Source organism: Lobosporangium transversale, assembly GCF_002105155.1.
Source record: "Lobosporangium transversale strain NRRL 3116 chromosome Unknown BCR41scaffold_43, whole genome shotgun sequence".
NCBI lineage: Eukaryota > Fungi > Mortierellomycota > Mortierellomycetes > Mortierellales > Mortierellaceae > Lobosporangium > Lobosporangium transversale.
The window spans coordinates 306,281-327,569 of record NW_019029021.1 but is presented as its reverse complement, the minus strand read 5'-3'; the positions used below and the strand labels follow the sequence as shown (position 1 = coordinate 327,569).

The 21,289-nt window shown below is 42.9% G+C and overlaps 7 protein-coding genes across 7 annotated transcripts; 4 read left to right on the top strand and 3 right to left on the bottom strand.

The window, feature by feature from the left end:
• Positions 1–1,831: 1,831 nt before the first annotated feature.
• On the top strand, positions 1,832–3,604 carry BCR41DRAFT_164379 (hypothetical protein). The gene is made up of 2 exons (XM_022019677.1): positions 1,832–2,358; positions 2,458–3,604. The coding sequence occupies exons 1-2, from the start codon at positions 1,902–1,904 to the stop codon at positions 3,312–3,314; spliced, it is 1,314 nt and encodes a 437-aa protein (XP_021877854.1). The 5' UTR covers positions 1,832–1,901; the 3' UTR covers positions 3,315–3,604.
• Positions 3,605–4,400: 796 nt separating this feature from the next.
• BCR41DRAFT_340533 (DDHD domain-domain-containing protein) lies at positions 4,401–8,051 on the bottom strand. The gene is made up of 8 exons (XM_022022195.1): positions 7,776–8,051; positions 7,292–7,681; positions 7,081–7,196; positions 6,829–6,981; positions 5,989–6,734; positions 5,400–5,875; positions 4,812–5,286; positions 4,401–4,707 (listed from the first exon to the last, which is right to left on the bottom strand). The coding sequence occupies exons 1-8, from the start codon at positions 7,968–7,970 to the stop codon at positions 4,634–4,636; spliced, it is 2,625 nt and encodes an 874-aa protein (XP_021877853.1). The 5' UTR covers positions 7,971–8,051; the 3' UTR covers positions 4,401–4,633.
• A 207-nt stretch (positions 8,052–8,258) lies between these two features.
• Positions 8,259–10,108, bottom strand: BCR41DRAFT_360544 (Alpha/Beta hydrolase protein). Its single transcript, XM_022025389.1, has 5 exons — positions 9,466–10,108; positions 9,235–9,381; positions 9,004–9,150; positions 8,621–8,916; positions 8,259–8,503 (listed from the first exon to the last, which is right to left on the bottom strand). Exons 1-5 carry the CDS (start codon positions 10,063–10,065, stop codon positions 8,326–8,328), a joined length of 1,368 nt encoding a protein of 455 aa, XP_021877852.1. The 5' UTR covers positions 10,066–10,108; the 3' UTR covers positions 8,259–8,325.
• A 91-nt stretch (positions 10,109–10,199) lies between these two features.
• On the top strand, positions 10,200–11,842 carry BCR41DRAFT_360543 (hypothetical protein). The gene has a single exon (XM_022025388.1). The coding sequence runs from the start codon at positions 10,221–10,223 to the stop codon at positions 11,613–11,615; it is 1,395 nt and encodes a 464-aa protein (XP_021877851.1). The 5' UTR covers positions 10,200–10,220; the 3' UTR covers positions 11,616–11,842.
• A 160-nt stretch (positions 11,843–12,002) lies between these two features.
• BCR41DRAFT_360542 (hypothetical protein) lies at positions 12,003–14,470 on the top strand. The gene is made up of 2 exons (XM_022025387.1): positions 12,003–14,001; positions 14,160–14,470. The coding sequence occupies exons 1-2, from the start codon at positions 12,082–12,084 to the stop codon at positions 14,397–14,399; spliced, it is 2,160 nt and encodes a 719-aa protein (XP_021877850.1). The 5' UTR covers positions 12,003–12,081; the 3' UTR covers positions 14,400–14,470.
• Positions 14,161–18,620, bottom strand: BCR41DRAFT_326754 (hypothetical protein). Its single transcript, XM_022021628.1, has 3 exons — positions 18,268–18,620; positions 16,802–18,113; positions 14,161–16,705 (listed from the first exon to the last, which is right to left on the bottom strand). The coding sequence occupies exons 1-3, from the start codon at positions 18,427–18,429 to the stop codon at positions 14,460–14,462; spliced, it is 3,720 nt and encodes a 1,239-aa protein (XP_021877849.1). The 5' UTR covers positions 18,430–18,620; the 3' UTR covers positions 14,161–14,459.
• A 1,687-nt stretch (positions 18,621–20,307) lies between these two features.
• Positions 20,308–21,245, top strand: BCR41DRAFT_340528 (hypothetical protein; the record flags this gene model as incomplete). The annotated part of the gene is made up of 2 exons (XM_022022194.1): positions 20,308–20,890; positions 20,995–21,245. 2 exons carry the CDS (start codon positions 20,308–20,310, stop codon positions 21,243–21,245), a joined length of 834 nt encoding a protein of 277 aa, XP_021877848.1.
• Positions 21,246–21,289: the final 44 nt, after the last annotated feature.

Below are 21,289 nucleotides of genomic sequence, written 5' to 3'. Positions count from 1 at the left end.
TCAATGAAAATAGCGCTGCAATGTTTCCCCCATCCATAAATCACTCTGACTCGGGCTGGCTTGTCGGGATCACTAATTCTTCGTCGAGTGCCTTTTCGCACATATGAATTAAATCGGACAATATAGCTGTGCTGAGCAATTCACCATGACGAATCGAAATAAGCATCGCTTAGGAAATGGTGGCACAAGGTGAATAGTCATAGCCCATTGAGGCTCGCCCAACACATACTATACATATCCAAGGAATATTGCCTTGAAGGTGGCAGCTTCTTAAGAGTAGAGTGATTCAAGCGCATGCCTAGCCTGGGTCTCAACTTGTTAGTGATTTGTCTGAGCGGACTTCAGTTTTGAATTTTTTTTTGGCGTGTGCTTGTCAAGGTGATAGTGTGAACGACCTCGTTTATTGCCCTGTTTGCCTTGCTGGGTTCAAGTCCTGCCAACAGAACCATTAAGCAAACTGAGCGATATGCCAAGCAGTGTGAGTGCAGCTCTATTAAGAGCCGTAAGCGCATTTTGAAAGAATGAAGGTTTCAAAGTGTGTCGACACGATATACGTCTGAGCAGAGGGGCTAGGATATCTTTTTTTTTTTTTTTTTTTTTTTTTCATGTAGTCAGGAATCGAATATTTTTGTTGCAAGCAGAGATCTGTGCTGCTCGCTCTTCTTGGTTAGATCTTTCAAATATACATGGTTTGCTTAACAAAATCTTTGTAATTGAAAAGGACCAACTAAAAAGCGAACAGACAGATAACTTTGAGGAACAAAAATGCGGTTTCACCAACCGACTGGTTCTGAATTTGCAGTTATTATTTAAATAAACGGTGATTACTGGTTCCAGCTTAGTTTATGGCGACTGTTCGATGCTTGTTGGTTTTCCAAATCTGCTCTGATTTCACCACAATTTAGCGGAAATAATTAGCATCCCCTGGATTGCTGCCATCCAGAGGGACTACTTCGAATTGACAGGATTTACTGTGTTGTTCAAAACAATATAACTTGATTGAAAGTCTGCTAATCCTCAAACCATGAGGCAAATAATGCCTCTGAACGCTTCAATAGGATTATGGCGAGCTTTTGGGGTGCAGAAAAGACAACATTGTCTCTTTTGAGCAATCAAGGATATAGGATTTGTTCCTTGGGGCAAACTTTTTGAAACCACGCTTGTTGCTAGTAAAAACACAAATGGTTCCCGTTTTCCGCATACTTTCAGCGCTTCCACAATCCAAGGGCTGTGATGTAGCCATTAAATGTTACATGTTTGTCGAAGTATTGACACATCCCTTGCAAAAGTTCAGATGTATGCTAAGAATATTGTTTAAGGGACGTAGAGTAGTCAATAGCATGTGGCAGTGTTCAGGTCTTTATACAGTGTCAGATGGAGTCCGAACAGTCGCCTATAGGCTCGTCAACAATCTGTGTGGTTTTGTGTAATGCACCAACACTCGCCGAGAGGCTGGGACCAAGGACATACTATGGGCTTCGGAAAAGATGCCATTCCCCCGCGGTATGTGTGACTTTAAAAGAAAAACGTTGAGTTTAGTCCCAGTCTGTGTAATGCACAGACTGGTGACGAACCTTGAAACTTTGTGCCTTTTTCTTTTTTTTCTATTTTTCTTTTTTCTCCCATCCAGTCAATAGCCAGTGCTTGCGCGCGTGGCTTGAATTAATCGCTCTTGTTGTCCAGCCTTTCATGGAATGTAGTGTATAGCTGGCATATTTGATTATTTGCTCCATAGCAAAGCTACCTTGGAGTGCCGCAACTTTTTCCGCTGTGTAGATATAACATGTGTCGTTACAGTTCCTATGAGCTTTTATATGTACCTTTCATCTCTCTGTGTTCTTTCCTTCCTTTTACCCTTTTTACTTTGCAACACGCATTCCATCAAGAACTCAAAGAGCACGATGCCAGTATCAAGACATTCTCGTTCAATACCCCCCACCCTTACAAAAAATAAAACTAATGACCATGCAAAAACTCATATCAAAAGTTACCAATGTATGCTTCCAACGGAATTATGGGGCCTCATTCTAGGGTTTATTCCTACACTCGACCTGTTCAGTCTTTACAACACTTCCACCTACATGCGTACGCTCGTAGCTCCTTTGTTAGTAACGGTCATTGCATCAAAGTCTCTGCGATTATTTTTTTATCAAGAATATGTTCGCCGTATTGGAATCAAGTTTGTCTTCGATCACTATGATCTAAAGCGGGATCGAGTCGTCTTTCGTCCACAAACTCAAGACCATCAGCATCAATTTAAGTGTGGCCTTACACTACAGAGCCCTCAATTAGAGGAAATAGTCATCAACTCTATGTCGAATGCCGCGATTGCGCCCCATAAAATACGGTGCATCGAAGGTCGGTACTCTACCTTTCATATGAATGATGGTGTGCATAAGTCGTCCTCAGTTCTAACGGTATCCACACAGCCTATGTTGTCTAATGCCCCTGCTTTAGAGAGCGAGCTGATGGCGACTAGTAATGTCGAGAGGGTTTACCAATCAGAAGTAGCCAAAGTTCAGGAACGCCAGACCCGCACGCAAGCACCACATGAAAAGGGATATCAAGGCTTCAAGAACTTTTTAGATAAAGTCTGCTCAGTTAACATTCGCAACGAAGGCATACATCAGATAGACGGCTCCCGATACTGCTTTTTACAGGACTATCCATGGTCACTAGAGTACCAGGTCAGCTATGAACCATTTGACATATCCCACGAAGCCTCTTGGAAAGGAAAATGTCAAAAGGATACGGCAAGTCTGGAGTATCATCAGAATGATGCCAAAAAGAAGCGGGAGCGGTTCTTCTTCGATATTCGAGAGGACCTCCGTGCTCAAACTTTGGGGCAAACTGAAGACGAAGGAGAGAATACTGCCCTGAATTGCAACGGCTGCGATGGCTCAAGCGGTATTAGGAATGAGAATTATACCTCACTCAAAGGCACCGCCACGCTTTTGAGCCCATCTGACGCTTTCATCAATATAGACACCAAGAAAAGGGTATTTATTAATTCAAGCAAAATCAGTAGTAACAGCGGCGCACGATTCTTTCGTTTACTTCGATTTGAATGCAGTATGAACTTTCTGGATCCGAAGAGGGCAACACGAAATATCATAGGTCGTTGGGTTGAGGGCAAAGTTCAGCGTTGGAAGAAGGTTCTGACTGGCAAAAAGCAGGTAACTCCGCAGCATCATGACTATCAGCCCATGATATCTGCTGGAAACCGAGCGAGCGTCCATTCACTTAATGCTAGCTTTGGTATACCACCCTCTCATGGAGCCATAGGCTCACTTAGGGTCACACCAGCCTCCTAATATGACGTTATTGTTTTTGTTAAGCGCAGTAAATACATGTATGTCTGGATTCTCAGTTTGGAAGCGTCGAGTGATTTGTTTTTTAACTTGCAGTTCTGCATCGTAACCTGATATGTTTTCCTGCAAGCATCCATGTATCGGGAATATCATATAGGGATCTATGCATTCGATATAGCTTTCTGAGGCCCTTGGAAGATGTAACCATAATATGCTCTGCTATAACGTTTTTCTAATCCCAAAATACTTCGATGTAGTTCAGCTAAAATGACTTTGGGCCCTCATTGACTTAAATACGATTTTCAATTGATTTAGAAGAGGTTACTTACGTAGTTTTCCCACAACGGTTTTTGCGACAGACATGCTTTAGTACAGCCAAAGGTCGCATTGCTTCATTACTTTATTCACAGCCATTTATAAATGGGGAGTGAGGGGTGACTATGAGTGAGAGTTAATTTTGTAAACAGCACAATCTTAAAAATGGTTAGAAATTGAACGAAGCCCAGCTCTTTAGTAATTCACTTGCATACCACTATTACGATCAGTACACCTTCCCTAGGAAGACAGAGACGCACTAGTGGCCCTAGGCCACTGGACTATAAGAATGCACACCGCAGATCCTTCTAGGTACTCTCAGAGGAAGCTGGTTGGCGCTGAGTTCGTTCAGTGAAGTAGAAATATCTATAGTGTGGGAAGTATCAACGATAGAGCTCACTCTGTCAACAACCTTATCACTTCCATTTGCGCAAAAATAAACAGAGGGAGCAAGAAATGAAAGGTATCTTGATAGCCATAAAAGACAGGAAAATGAAGTGTAAGAGGAAGGGGAATGAGGCATCATAAAAAAGTATAATCGTATCACCATCGTATCCTTAATTACTATAGTACCCAGGTAACATATAGTAGATAGCGTTTTTTAAAGACTGCAATTTGGAAAAAAAGTGCAACCACCTGAAAAAAGATATTGGATAAACAACTCAAATGTAACATCTATAAAAGCTTTATCAATCGACCTGTAAGCTTACACATTTACAGTATAGGGCTCAAGAAAGCTGTTTCAGTGAGCCTATCTATCGAAGATTTTATGGCATCTTATTTTGTTATGCACTTATAGTAATATCATAATACTATTATAAGTGAAAGAGATAGAGTATCGCTGACAAATATGACTGAAAATCAGAGCATTAACGGCACAAGGGACAAATAAAAAGCTTAGATGTGTTGTACCGATTTTAAAAGCATCCTCGATCGTGACGAGTGATTTTGCATCTAATTCAGTTAGAGCATGTATAATCATTGAGTTTTATAGAGAAAACGATTGGCTACTGGTTCATGTCGTACGTCTGACGGATGATAAATGCTGCCACATCACTATCCGACCAATACTGCATGTGAACTATTAGAGATTAAAAAATTATCATAGACAAACAAGCAAAAAAAGGGTTAGCTCCCATGTTTCTTTGAAGAAGCAAAGCTTTTGACATGTCAACTAGAGCTTACCAGAGAGTGCTGATAGATACGCATTTTCAAATACTCCTTCCTGCAAGCACCAATCTACGCGTCCAGTTTTGTTCAATGCCCTCACTTTCGCCTTGCTGATTGCACTGAACATCTCTGGTGTCATTCGAGGAGTAGTGTTGCCATTTGAGTTTGTAGATACTTCCGTCAGCTCGCCTCCGTCTACGATTGTGGTCAACTCCGTGTCACTTGCTTGCCCCGGTATGCTTCCAGATCCCTGTGCTTTGGCATTGTGTATTACTGCAGCATTTGCGACTGGATTAGTCTTAAAGCCGAGGGCCCGAGTGATAGCGGATGTGGTGATACCAAGTTTGACAGATTCCATCATAGTATTGGCACGGTTAGCAAGATCATTGCTAAAGTCCTGAATTCCAATATGAAGGCCTTTGAGGCCACCTTTATGGTACGGAACAAGAGCCGGTCGTGTCTTTGAGCCAAATGAACGCGATATGAGAGGCTGCGGAGGGAAAGTGAAAGGAGGATGAGAAAAATGAGAAAGATATGGTCAAGTCACAAGCCTGTTTGATTGATTTGAGCAGCACTCCATTACACGGAGACTCAGCCTATTACCTCCACGCGATATGCAACTGGATCTGATCGATGAAAGATGTTGAATAAGTTCTCAACTGCTGGCCGAAAACATGGTGATAATGTTGACTCGCCTGTTGTGCTACCGTCTGATAACCTTGCACCCAGTTTACAACCTTTGAGAAGAAGAAATAATCCGATGGGACTACCAAGGGCAAAAAAATTTGTGACCGGAAAGTCCAATGCTACTGGGTTGATGCTTCCCCGATCAAAAGAAATGAACTTTTCGTACACAGGCGAGGAAGGGACTGGTTGATAGTGATTTGGGCTGAATGGCTGATGGTTGAGGATATCCAGAGCTAAGAGCGATCCTAAAGAGTGTCCAAGGATCGAAACCTTGCCCCCGCGGCGGAGAAAATCTGGATTATGATGGATAAATTTCCTATAGACGTTGTTGAGCTCAGTAGTGACAACCTCCATCATCTTACGCTTATAGCTAGGGGTCATATAGAGCAATACTAGATGTTGTAACTTGTGTTAGATGAATGGATGATATGAGGCAAGAAACAGGATACAATAAAAATAAAAAATGAAAAAATAAAAATAAAAAATGAAAAAATGAAGTGATTACCATCCATCAATACATCCGATGCAAGCATACGAATCGAAGGTACTCCATCAAGCATGATATCTTCCATAGTTGGGCAGCCCTCTTCCGCTTCTGGTGTGCTTAAGTCTCGTTGGATTTCTCCGTCATCTGTTGCCATACCAAATATAATTTGTCTCCTCCACTCGACAGGTAAGACCTGAACACCAAATCCTGACGGCATAGAGTATGGATTCTTTGAGGCCGCTACTGGTGGCGCCTCTCTGCTCCTGTCTGCTACAACCTGGTTTTTAGGAGCTGCACTATTAGGTGTATTCTGAATGAAAGTTGCGGCTGTTTCTTTCATAGTCCTTCGCATCACATTAACGTCATGAATAAAGTTGATGGCTTCCATCCGGTCGCCAAGCTTTTGTCCCACACCATGAATCACCAGTACCAAGTGATCGATAGTGCGCACTTCAGCATCCTCTTCGTTGGAATAATCATCAATCTCATGGGATTCTTGAATGCTGTCTTTCTCTTCTTCTGTTAAACGTTTAGTCTTTTCTTTAAGCTTCTGTGCCACCTCCCTTTTCTTTTGGACCTCGGAGGTCTCTTTTCTCTTGGGCTCGGTCCCTTCCTTCTTTTTCTGAGATGCGTCTTCTGATGCCTTCTTGGAAATGAAATTTTCGACCTCGTCATAACCCCGGATAAGATGTGTACCTCCCAAAGTGGTTTGAAGTGAAACTTTAGTGAAGATCGTCTTTGCGACTTTGCTTCGCAAATCATCGCTAAAGTTAAAGTGTGCTTGCTCCATATTAGTATTTTGACTCAACACAACTTCATTAACAAATCTGTTTCTTTCTTATATGTTTCCCAACAAACCTTAGCAAATACGCATGATGAGCATCTGAGAAAACAACATATTGTGAAATATATTTGCCTAAAAGGGCCCAACTTTTCTCGGGCTTGTCCTCGACTACTTCTTTTCCATTGGCATCTAATATCGGAGGAGTGATTATCCAAGGCCGATGTTTACTTTAAGGAAAAAAAAAAAAAAAAAAAAAAAAGGTATAATATAAGCTGCACGCATTTTTATTATCAAAGATTATAATATTTTTAGTTTTTCCCACTTACATATATCCATACTCGATCTGCTGCGAGAGATTCGCCTCACACGGGACGAATTTGCCATCGTATTGTAAAAACCATACAGCTCTTCTAACTTCATACGTTGGTCCTTGCCAGTAGACCTAACATGTTTGAAAGGTATTCAGGAGGGTCAATATGAAGATCATTGCGAGCTTCCTTGTGACAGAATGAAGAGGTACAACATATTAAGACATACCGGCTTGATTTCCATCTTATTGATATTCACTTCAAACAAATGATCCTCATTAACAAGGACTGTCGAAGCTGTCGCAGAAGCCTCAGATCCTTCCGGCATAGAAGCTGTTGAAGGAATGAGAAGTGGTTCTTGCTGGGTATTGCTAAGAGGCGAGTTTTGATTATCATCCATTTCACCTCCGTCAATAGCGCTTTCTATGTTTAGCGGGGCCTTTCTTTCCTCTCGCATAGGCTGGATCAGTTGGAAAGCCCGTTCAAGTGCACCTGAATCTCGAATGCTGAATGGTACCCATGTTGTTGCAGGTTTTCTCGGAGGTGCAGGTGTTTTTGGATTCTTCTTGGGCTCGTTGGGTTTTGTCAAAGGTGAGTCTACAGCATGAAACCATCGAATCTATTCGTCATAGTGAAGACACGAAAAAATGTGGCAAACGTTCATTTTCTGCATAAAAAGGAGTCTACGCAGTTATTATTGTACGACTACATACTGGCTCAGGGGGGATTTCAAACTCGTCTTCCTGCTCGTCCTTATCAGGGCTTTGCTCCATTATTGGCAATTCTTTGTCAGACATGTTAGCATCTGGCAATGGTTCCGAGTGTTGAGTGTTAAGTGCCTCAGGTTGAGATGTAGATTCAGATGAAGACTCCGTTTTTACAGTTTTTGATTGAAAAACAGAACGCATTTGGAAGTAGCAACAGTAAATGAGAAAAGTTTGAGAGAAGAGATTATAAAAAAGAAATAACTCAGAAATCGAGAAAGATCATCAGCTGGCAAGAGAGCATATGGACGCCACGTGTCTTGATCACCTCTTCGACTGTGTATACAATTGCTCCTGAGTTTGCTTCTACAGTGAGTTTGTAAAGTTTGGCAATCCAAAAATGGTGGCGGCCAATGGGCGCCATATCCCTGCGCGTCCAATTGACTTCTGACAGCTTTACTTATCATGGTTTAAAAACTCATTAGGATGTTTGTTCGGGATTTATTGAGGTTTGTTGGGCTATTCCGTTATGATCATTACACTGATTCGCATAACTTCTCTATGTGTACGACCACATCTCGCAATCTACACATTTTTTTTCAACCTTGCAAGGTGGAACATCTTTGAGCTTGAGTACACCTTCGATTGTGTCAAATAATCTGTGAGTGCGAATATCTACCTTCCAGTTGTCTTCTTTAACAGGATCATATACACACATCCTCCCAGTGTGGCATTTGCTAAAATTTTTGAAATCGAGACACAGGTATCCACAGTAAGTTCGAACATGAATTTGTTACTAATCATTCCAAGCATTGTTGATTACGAGTCATTGGCTCTTTGTCAACCACGGTTACCTTTCCATTGCAAATCCTGAATAATAGCAAGCACTGGAAGGACCATTGCAGACACCCAAGAAGATTGGGTCTGCCGTGTGGCCTACATGATAAAGCGGAAGATCATCCCAGTCGATAGCAGGAGGCATGGGCAAATGCAGCCTTTGGGCAGCTAGCCGGTCACCCGGTGCCTCAAACGTCACTGTTGGAACAGCAAAAGTCAGTCCAAGAAGGGCTGCCAAACCTCCTCCTAGACTGTGTCCAGTCAACCAAACATTCGCTTCTGGATACTCATCCTGAACTGTCCATAGTAATAGCTGTATGCATGATAAAGTTGCCTGTTAGATCTTGGATTGTTTTTGACTATTCATTTTCACTAAAATAGATTGATATACTGCACTCACCATGGCAATGTTGTAATAAACATCGTCACTACTGACGCTATTCTCAACACATCGTTGATCGCACTGATAACCTCCAGTATTACAATCACACACTGGCCTCCATGTTCGGTCCACTTTAGCGCAACAACACGAAAACAACAGATTGTCCTATTTGTAGAATAAATAGGGTTTCTTTTTAGCCAAGATGTTACCATGAACAGACAAAGAAAATTTTAATCAAAGTGTACTCACATTTATTTTATCACGTGCCGAGGTGCCTCCTCCTCCTCCAAGTAAAGCAGCGCTAGTGCCTTTGATGGCAATGATAAGAGTCGAGTTGTCTGCAGAGACGAACACATGTCCGCGAAGACCATCCTCTTCCCATCCAAAAGTCGAGTTCTGCAACATCCAGTGTAGCATCTACTGTTAATAAAGTGCTGTATTGAGCCCTTTTCCCTCTATTACGAACTATAATATACTTACAACACTCCAGTGACCTCCCAGATCATACCATCCGGGACTGGCAACCTCTGTATACGAATTATAATTCATCATTCCCAGCTGGATTATAGTCTCCTTGTCGGTGACGTCTGGTGCGGCAATAATCTCCTTTGTCCATGATCCTGGTCCTATACTAGATCCTGGGGAGCGAAAGCCCTGGCTTCGATAGGTTTGATCACGAGGCTTGAGTGTGCTTGATGCAGTGACTTTGAGTTGGAAAGCAAGTGATTCACCCGTCAGCTGTTCTGCTAAGGCAACATCTGCTGGTTGAAGGTCCATCCTGCGAAAAAGCTTTGGATATCGATGGCCTCCATGATGTAATAGATGTCGAAGAGTAAGTTTTTGATCGGGCAGTTTTTGACCTGCGAATATATCATTCTTGGAATGTGACTGGCGAGCACCGAGGGGAATCTGTTGGGTGTCAGGGGACTGTAATAGAAACTGTATTTCACTCTTCTCTGAGTGCTCCTGCCCCTGTGAAAACGCAAACGGGTGGGCGTGCGTATATGACAGGAGTGGAGACGCTATTGCAAGAATATGGAAGATCGATAACAAGTGTAGTGGAAGCCTTAACAGCTTCATTTCGTTTTCAAGGTTGTAGGTTTTTCTGAAGATGAGAAGAAAGAGAGAGGCATGGAAAGCTTTTACCATCCCGAAGGATATGCAATAACCCCTAGAAAAAATTTACGTACAAAGTGATCATATGATGCTCATCGATCTCATCTCTTGCAGAAATAATGGATCTTCACAATGAGAAAGGTAACCAGGAGATCGGCATTGCTGCAACAAATGCTTCAGTCTCGACAGAATTTAATTCCGATGGCTCGATGATTCAAGAAGCACAAGATATCTCCAACAATGTCGAAATTACGACAACCAGCAACCATGCAGGAGTTGTAGAGATTACTCACACGCCTCCTGTTGGTGGCCACAACCAATGGCAATTGCCATTATTGCCTCCGACTTCTTCTCTAACCACATTGCCAACCATGACACAATCACAAGACCAGGAAGGTAATCCTTCATCGCCAACGCAGCCCAAGGAAGATCTACAGCCCTTGACGCCAAAGCCATTAGCAGTGAAACCAGCTTATAAGAAACGTATCGTTGTCCCTGCTTCGAGAGCAGACGGCATTATACGGAGGAGTGGCGCATTGGCCGCCACTGAAAAACAAATGAATAATCGGAATGCTCTTGGCAGACGAGACAAGTCCGTTAAGAGTATCTATGATAAATCATGCTCTAGGGCGCCGTCATCCAGAAATCGTATCACCATGCTCAAGACAACCAAAAAGGACACGTCACTGAAGCCAAAAAGGTCGCCTATAATGTGGAAGCCTACATCACCTTCTGGTAGGCGATTAAAAACATATGGGCTTGCCCAAGCAACTATCCGAGAGGAGGACATTGAAATGCTTATCAAGAATCAGGAAATGCATACACAAAGGATAGCGCAACTAGCTATGCGTCCACTACCTGTTCGGGACCTGCAAACATTACTTCAAACGGAACTTGAACAGGAGGCAAAAACATTAGAAGCACTTGGGACCGCATTGCACAAAGAGATTTTGAAGCTTCAGCTGGAAGAGGGAGTTCTTGTGAACATGCTAGAGCTCACGAAAACGGGGATACTGGATGATGCTGACTTGGAGCTATTGCAACCACGCCGCAGAGAGTTGCATTCCTACCCGGGAATTGCGTCAAATCGCAGAGCTAGTGTTTATACAAATACCTCCAGCCATCAATTCTCACTGAGCAATACCCAAATATCCGATATTGGTTCAGGTAGCTCGTCAAATGCCAATACGGTTGGCAATGATAATGACAAGCCCGCTGTCATGGTGGACAAAGAACACTCTAGTGCTAATATCGTAGAGGATGAAGATTTATACGAACTTGAGTATGATCAAGACGAGGTTGCCATGAATAGCGACATGGAAGAAGACCGCGAGTTGGAAGACGACGATATATATTATGATAGTGAAGAGGAAGAGGATGATTGGAGCCAATATGGAGATGATGGTGGCGCAGATGAAGAAGATGATCAAGTGGCACGAGAGGCGCTTCAGAGTATGCTTTCGAAATATGGTGCAGATCCACTCGGAACTTCTGAATGTCATTATTCGAATTGATGCACTTATCATATGAATATGAAGGCATAGGAGTAATTCTAGCACAGCATCTGAGATCATGCAAACCTTACATCTTCATCAGTGAATAGTGTGTAAGTTGTAGAAAGGATAAAGACCAGCCTTCTTAATGAAGCTCTCAGAAAACTATGGCCTTGTTGTGAGCCCAAGAAGAGGGCGAGGTTGCATGGTGGGGGGCGAGGGGTGGTGAAAAAGGAAAAATATACAGCCATGATTAAAGTATTTTCACATCATATTATGTTTATACATATGCAGTGAGCATAATTGGCTGTTTATTGGGCTATGCAAAAAAAAAAAAAAATGGATATGGGCGTTGTAAGCATGTAAGCAAAAGCCCACTTTCACCACACATTCTCCCTTATTTTCTCTCTTCCTTTCTCTCTTTCTGGGCCTGCTGGCCATCTCGTCCGTCGCCTGCTAGCGTTCTATTTCACTTTTGCATCTCAACATGACAGCTGCCGCAATTGCACTATCGTCCCAGGACATCTTGCATCACATCCTTTCACTCGATCTTTTGACTCAATCAGACTTACATTCCTGTTGTCTCGTCAACTCTGAATGGGCTGCTACTGGCCTGGTTTTGCTATGGCGATATCCTCAATGTCATTCCCTTTACAGTTTCCGTCTGCTGCTTGATACCCTTCGGCATGAGGCCGATCAACCAGGACCCGTTGCCACAGAAAGTCCCGCCACAGCCTCAATTCCCATCTCGTTAGCTTCCTCCCTCCGTCGCTCTGCTACCATGCATGACAGAACAGTCAGTACCTCCAAGATCTCCAAAACCACAACATCCTTATCATCACTTTCACTCGTGCCCACACTCTATCAACCTTATCGACAGCGTAAGGAGTATGGGATTCCTTTTCATGGACAACGCATTTATCATCGTGCTCAATTCATTCGCAGAATCGACTTTAGTATCCTGGCAAATACACTCTCAAATCATCATTTGGAGATCTTGGCTCGATCAAGTAAAATAGGCTTTCGGTCTCTGGATATACAGGCTTCTCATTTATCATTCACAAACCATCTACTTTGCATCCTCGCAAATTCCAAGGCCTTACGACAGCTCACGCTAGGGAGCATGCATGTTCCTTTAGATGCACTGCTTTGTCTTGAACCTTGCTTTTCAGCACTAACTCAGCTTCACCTACTTGATTGTCCGGATTCGATGGGAGATTTGGAACTTAGTACAATCCTACGTCATTGTCATCAACTTAGGAGTCTTGAAATTCATGGCGATTCCTTCACGGACGAGTCACTTGGTTGGATCAGCAAAACATGCACAGATCTAGAGGTGTTGACGATCGAAGCTCCCAAAATGACGGACACTGTTGTGAATCAAATTGCAGCAACATGCACGCGTCTAAGATCATGGAGACTGATAAACTGTACTGCCTTACTAGAGGCTACGACTGAAGGATTACAAAAGATGTACAGCATGAACCGGAGTAATATATTTTCGTCATGCCAAAAGCAAAAGATAGATTTTAGTAAAACTCCGTGGACGCAGCAAAGCACTAATAGGACGACAAACAGCACGTTATACGGCTCTCCTCTCTCTATTATAGCGCCTTCATCCTCAACATCATCCTCAACCATCTCTTCACCATCCACCTCTTCTATGTCTAGTCATCCAGATTTCGAGCCATTAACGACATCTTCACATCCCTCAGATCAAATTCATCCATCACTTGCATTGGATCGATATGCGTACACACTTCAACAAACTGCCAAACATTTTGGAAAGTTGTCAACGATTGAATTCCGAAATTGTACAGGCATTCAATCACAGCATATCAATTTCTTTTTAAAATCACAGTTATGGCTTGAGCATTTGACACTCGGAGGCCCTTCCATCACAGACGATGCATTATGCTTCCTAACAGAAACACCCTTGACGCACCTTCAAAGCTTCAGCCTCATAGATTGTGGAGAGATATCGGATGAGGCTATGGTAGCAATCATGTTTAACTGTGATCAGATGAAAAGCTTAACCATCTTTGGATCGCAATTCACACTGAGGACGTTTTCATCCATATCGCTTCACCTGAATCAGCTGGAAGAGCTTCATCTGGAACGAGTACCTTTAGTGATGAATGAGTCTCTACAGGATATTTTAATCAAATGTACCGAGCTCAGAATATTGAAGCTATGGCATTGCAGAAATCTGACAAAAGACATATTTACAGAGCAACTTGTGCCTTGTGCAAATCTGGAGCAACTGGAATACATGGACAAGTTCCCAAGGCCATATGCTGAAGATGGCTGGGAGGCTCAGGTTAGGTTTCTGCAAAGCCTTGTGATTAGATTTGAGAGACTGCAAGCTCTTCGACTCGCTAAATTGGCTGATACTTGGGTTCCCGTGGTAAGGATCAGACTTGCAGCATTAGCATTATCAGAATTCTCGTCTTTTCTCTCTATCTCTTTTTTTTTTTTTTTTGTTGCTGTTTGTTGAAGGGAATGTGTGCCAACGGCTGAAATGCTTATGTCTATTTTGTATTGTGCTGTCTTTAATTACTATAGAATCTAGTCTCATATCTATGCCAGTTGGATCGACTCGAAAAATTCACCATCCTTCAAAATCACAGCTTAGAACTCATTGATCTTAAGGAGTTAAAAGCACGATTACCAACACTTGTTCATGTTGGAGTCGGCTTGTCCAATAATCTTTCAGAAGAAGACTTGGTTGGCTTTGCTCAGTACAATCATCGACCAGGCATTCGGATATATCACCGTATGCTTGAGTCAAGTACAGAACTGTAGATTCTTTTCATAATGTCTAATATTAATGCATCATAAAATACAATATACATAGTATAAAAGCTATTCATCGCTCTGAAGTGTCGATGACGGAATATCCATGCCATTAATACCCTTACTACTCTGCCATCCACCTAGTTTTGCTGTGTGACCCTCAGTGCTACTGTCGGAATCTCCCCCACCCCCATTGATCGCATCTCCTCCTTGTCTATTTTCATCCTCAGAATCGGAAGAATGGGATGAGACTGATTCTTCGTCCAATAATGCACAGCCGACAACGTCTCCACTGATAGAAATCAGTGCATATCCCTGATTCTTGACACTCTCTTGGAAAAAACTCTCGTCTACACGCAGGCCAAGAATAGCATCCCCGCCTAATGCTGCCACATGTGATCTTGCTACGGCCTGAATCTCCATCAAAAACACGTGCACAAACCCACCCATTCCACTAGAGACGGTCGCATCATGCAAAATGTGTGTTTCCTTGACAAAGTGTAATGAAAGTTTACCCAAATATCGAGTCGGAGTTCTTCCCGGGATAAAGGATAGTGGCGTCATCTCAATGAAGGGTCGATCAGCAGGCATCATAGGTAATAGTGTGAGCCTACCTAGCTCCTCTACTTGCTCCTGCGGACCAAGAGTAGAGGATATAGACTGCTGACGTCCATTGCGTCCAAATTGATATCTTGGTCTAGTCGCCCCCACTCCAAAATTGTTTTCGCTATGCTGACTTCCGTTTGAGGAGTTGGAGTGCTTTGCTAGATTCTGTGGCGGCGCCAGATTCGAACTCACAGCTGATGGAATCTGTGATAGATTGTCTTGCAGGGAATAGTCACCGACTCGAATGCCAGAGCCATCTTCTTGAGAGCTGGATTCATTACCGATAGCACGAATTCGACAATTATGGTCATGAATTGCCGTGTCTGGAACTATGGTAGAAGTGGATTCCGTGATTTTGTCACCTGGTGTTTGAGTCATTACTTGGTGTGATGACACTCGGCTGGTTTCAAGATCCTTAGATATGTCAATGGGCCCCATTGCAGCTTGTGTCGAAAGAGCCGACCTCGATGGCTCAGATAATGGGTATTCGTCCATTTGGAAAACCATAGATTCATCGACTGCTGTAGGTCTTGCTGTAATAGGAGAAGCGCCTGTTAGATAAAGTCCATTTTCTGAATCTGCTCTAGAATGACTGGCGGTTAGGATCGCTGAACTTGGAATTGATCTCCAAGGAGAGAGTGTAATCGGAACACCAAGAGGTTCTAACGCATCTGCCTGGCGCTGTTGCCCAAGAGCAACCCCTGTTAGCTGAATTTGAACCTCATTTGCTCGTGGCAGCTGAATATGGTATGATATGCCGGCAAGAACGCAGTCAGTGAAGTATGACAATCGAAATCGAAGGTCCTCATATATAGACCGAAAGAGTGCAGCAAGTTGTCGGTTAGGATGATGGGATATCATGTTGATATGGCCCTGCTTAACAGTGGTGATCAAATGGGCATTGTCAGGTATCATAGGATCTGTGCTAACGAAGTACGGGTGGTTGGGAAGCGTCTCTGTACTGCAGAGGAGAAATCCATCGGTGAAAACGGGGTCCAATAGGACAGCCATGAGGTCTTCGTCAGCGTCATCATCAATCTGGATTACAACATTAGTTTGATAATTCTCCTTCTCTACTTCGTCATCTGAATCTGAACTTGAACCCGAGCTGTCATCATCTGGTTGCGCGGCTTGGACACCATCACTAAGAGGTAATATTGTACTTGGCTCTCCGTCATCCTGTTCTTTCAATTTTTCTGCCTCCAGATTTTGTCGGTTTTTTTCTGAGAGATCCATGATCTTGCGCTGTATTTCCAGTAATTTTTTGTCTTCTTCATCAATGACATCAAGATTTCTGGATATCCTGAGCGCTGGAGGAGTAGGTAAAGCGGAGAGATACATAGCCGTGCCGCTTGCGACAGCAACAATAAGGGAATCACCTATAGTGAGTTGGAAACGAAGTCCAAATATGGCATTCAATCCATGAATTTTCAGTTTGTACATAAGTTGACGATGCAGGTCATACTCTACGAAAGGAATCGCATCACTAACAATAGTTGCATTCGATTCTCCGTCCTTTCTTTTTTTAGCTCGGCAGACGTGCGCCTCCACAAAAGCGCTTTGCCCAACTACTCCCAACTCTGCTGGTGGTTCAACTGTGCTAAGTAGTATTTCAGGGACGTATTTTTTCTTGCATTTTTGACATTTGACCAAACTCATTGGGAAAGGCGATGATTTTCGATGAAATGGAATATGACACATCCTACAGGCTAATTGACAAAAGGATAGGTAAGAAAAAAAGCAAAAGTCGTTTAACCTTGGTATAGGTATGAAAGTAAAATACACACGCTCTGTAGAAACTTTACCTGATGGTTGTTTTCGTTTGCTCTTACGTTTAGCGAGCAACTCCATCCATTGTTGCTCTTTGAGCGAATTTTGGAGGCTCGCTTTGGCTCCGCCGATAGATGATGAAAAGCTATCAGCAGGATTGTCGACATAAGATCGGCTGATACTGCCAGAACGCGACAAGTTTTTGTTTGCATCAAAAAAGCCCGGAGTAAACGCTGTCATATCAAGATTAGCTGCTGTCCCTACGGCTGAAAGTACAATAAGCTCATCGTTGATAGTAGCAGCCTCCTGATAACCAATAACATGAGAACAGCCGAGCACACGTGCGTGCGATTTAATTTCATCCCTTAACTCATTCCACCAGGCGTCACGCGTCTCGACATCATCATTTTCAATAAGCTTCACGGATCTTGCGCTGACAATGCCTCCTAGATTGAACACTGTTCCTGGTGGGAATTCATGTAATGTAAATATTTGCTGCTCCAGGTACTTATAGTTATTGATACTGTTTTTGGCACCACTGGCAACCGAAGGAGCAGAATTTGTACTGCCACTAGTTTCTGTCGAGATTGAGGACTCTCGCCGTCGTTGAGCCAATGAAGGAGGTACACCTTCTGTATTGGCATTAATTGGGCTGGTTCTTTGTGCGCTATCCAAAGTCGATGAGAGGATATCCTCTGTGTGAAGATCATTCAAGGCGACTGCTTGTATCTTCTCACTGAGTTGAGGTGTGGAACTTGTAACGACAGCAATTTTGACGGCTGTCCCAACAGCACGTGCAGTGATAGCATGTTCTTCGCTTTCTAAGTCAAAGCACTGCTGATATCCCAAGACAGCATTTCCTCCCATGTCCAATGTCTCCTTCCCCAGTAAGCGGCGAAGCTGTCCAGAGAGCCTGAAGAGGAGTCTTTGTCTAGCCTCGTTCGACGATCGCTGCGTGCGAAAGCTGTCACTCCAATGGTACTCAGGATCATCTTCATTAACAATCGCATCCACGAAACCATGCATCGCGACAATTTGATATCCAGCTGGTAAAGACGTTGTAGAAAAGAACATAATCCCAGCCGATGAATCCTTAAATGGGTTAACGTCGCCAAAAAACTGCAGTTTGACCTGAACATTAACTTCCCCTCGAACACCCCGAATTGTGTCATATATTGGGAACCATCCTGCGATTTGCCAAGGCGAATTAACTGGTAAAAGAGGATTCAAATCAATGAACACAGACCCTACGGAATCATTAGCGGTTATAGCATCATAGTCCAATACTTTGAGTTCCAGCGGCTCGTTTTGAAGATCTGCGTCGTCTGTCACTTCAAATCGAAAATCCTGTATTAAATAAAAGCAGGAAGTTATAGCATCCGATATTTAAAAGTAAGAAAGAAATAAGGAAAAGGAAAAAAAAAAAAAAAAAAAAGATCGATTTTGGTGTTTCGAAAAACATGGATGCAAACGTCTTTCAATCCAACCAATTGGGAGGTACCTCGTTCCAAACTGGATTCAATGTCTTACGACAGACAGTTGTGCGTTGGGCTTCAAAATCAGCAAAGCGGACTTCGACATAGGCATCCGTTAGATCAGATGCCTTGTCCATTACAGGTAGATCCCTGGCTCCAATGACCCTGATTTTTAGGATGCATGGCATTTTTCTGATGTGATGAGGTGAAAATGTAGGAGTTCCCTTGTTCTGAAAAAGAAGAAAAGTCTAAAAAAGAAAGTCGTCACTTTTCTTCCTATTTTAGTATTGGAGCTCGAACCAGCCATGTAGTCCATTTGGAAAGGTATCTCACAGCTAGAACAATAGTTTAAGTTAAAAGCAATTTTATCCATTGAAAATTCAGCTTAATATATTTCATGAATGGGATTTGTCCGTAGATCGCTAGGTCTTAATGCTTGGCTCTTGACACATAGGAGGCACACACCAATCAGCTTCCAACATCCTTCCTGCACTTTGGTAACCCAGTAACAGCAATGTTGCCTGCTACTTGAAAGGCGTGGAAGTACTGTTGCTTCAATTAGGATGGAAGGTCTATCCATGTCCGTTTTCAATCTGATAAGCATATTGTAAGGCCTATTGTGGCCAAGCTGATAAAACTGCTACTATTGCTATCAGCGCCGGTTCCGATTTGATGAAATATGAGGAGGTGTACCTTAGGAATCAGCACGAATGAGTGTCATAAAACAAGTAGACTGAACTTCGCTTCACAAGACAACTTCTCGTCACATGCATACTTATCTGGAAAGACTGTCTTTCCAATGCAAGACAAGATCTGCTCTTGACTCCAATCACGATTTGTTGGTATAGGTTAGTATGATATAACTGAGTATTTCGCCCCAAAGCGCCAGCTCCCATGACTTCTCACTTATAAGCCATGAGGACGATCCAGAAGGTGGGTCGCATGAGTTTCAACAGAGAACTAACAACAAAAGTCCTTAGCTTTAAGGTCTCATATTGAGCGACGAAGTAGTAGCTCTTGTCACCAAAGCAGGGAGGAAAATATCGGAAGTGTACCAATCAAAATATGTTATAATTGCGACGTTGAAAAAGAATCAGGAGTTCACTTCTTACTGCAACTTCTGACAGCGCCTCAAGTGTAGAGTCAATATACCATATTTAAAATACTATGTGTGGAAACCTAGGCATTTACGCTCGATGTCCTAAGTTGGCACCAAGCTTCCATGGTACCATCTCTGTCATGGTTTCTACGTAGCGCTTCCTGTACAAATATATCAACCCATGGATTATAATGGATAAAGAATACTTACTACATATATGTAGATTGCTAAGGTAGCTCCGGCAAAGTGGCCACGACATCATTTTGTAGTATTAGTCCACACAGGCCAGATCAAGTATGAAAATTCCATCTGACGCTCGGCATCGCTTGACAATGCAGCAGATGAACATAGCAGAATCTCTTCCTTAAGGAATAGCTCCGCACAAGATAGAACCAGTTTAATGGATGTCAAAGCTCCGTCATAATAGCAATGTAGTATCGTATCATGGAGCTCACGAAGTAGCTTGCTTTGAGAAGCATAATTACCTTACCTTCTACAAACCTCTGCCCCTTGATCGCTTCTTCGATGGAAGGAATAGCGGATCAACTGAGAAACAATGTATTTTTTACAATCTCTTCCTTTTGTGAGATATTTATAGAGATGAATCACCTCGAGGGCTAGCACGATCAACGAGATTGCTAAAAATTAAAAATTGTACGCTTGCACCTGACATGTGCAGACATCAATAAAGGCCGATAGAGAGCAGATTTGCACTACGCAACGAACCACACTCTCCAAATTACTCTCAACTATGCCATCAGTTCACAGGCGTATGCTAATTGTCTGCCTTATATTCGGCGGCGCCCTTTTTGCCTTCGTCCAGTATAAGTCTATTTTTACTTATATCCAGCGGTTGCAAGCCAGGCCTCAGCATGCGGTGAGAGCCTGTGAAGGATTCCCTTCGCCCCAGCGTCGAGAGAGGACCTATCAACTCCATAATTTCGACAGGTTAAAGGCCTGTGAGTCGATGGAAAACCCAAAGAATAATTCGTGTAGTGCCTCTGTTCTCATCCTGACTCCGCTTATGGACGCAGCCATGTATCTTAAAGGTTACTTTCGCACTTTGTCGCAGTTATCCTACCCTAAGGAGCTAATCTCGTTGGGGTTTCTTGTCTCTACGGTGACTAAAGACAGCCAACAAGACCCTACACTACAGACATTGCGCTCACATATATCTAGTTTGCCTATTAGACCATCTTACAAGAGGATAACCATCATCCATCAGGCTTCAGAGGCTACAGACTTCAAGCACGATGAGAGGCATGCTTTTGAGTATCAAAAGGCGCGTAGAAAAGAGTTGGCACGCTGTCGAAACATACTTCTGACCTCAGCTTTGATGGATGAGGCATGGGTGTTATGGCTTGATGTTGATGTAATACACTATTCGCCAAGCTTACTCCTCGAGCTTATGCAGCTAGATAAAGATATTGTAGTCCCTAACTGCTTCCGCTTCGAGCCTGCCTGGCCAAAAGCTAGGAGGGTACCATATGACCGTAATAATTGGTATGAAACGACAGAATCCATGGCTCATCAACGTACTCTTGATCCAAGTGACATTCTTTTTGAAGGCAAGTTGACTCTACTAAGCTCTCCTCTTAAAATGGAATTTGAGGGTCATCAAGGCTCTATTAACGCTCTCACTGTTAATTTGTAGGTTACGAACAGTATCACCCCACATTCCGTCAATCAATGACGGATCTGGATTTATATACCCCTAGACTAGTGCCTCTAGATGGCGTTGGGGGCACATTCACCTTAGTCAAAGCTGCTGTCCATCGATCGGGGGTCATTTTCCCAATCGAACCCGTTGATCATGAAATTGAAACAGAGGGTATGGCCAAGTGGGCGAAACGTCTGGGTTTCTCAGTCTTTGGCATTCCCCATCTTTCTGTGCTACATGCTTGAAAAAAAAAAAAAAAAAAAATCCAATCAAAGCCACATGATTTGTA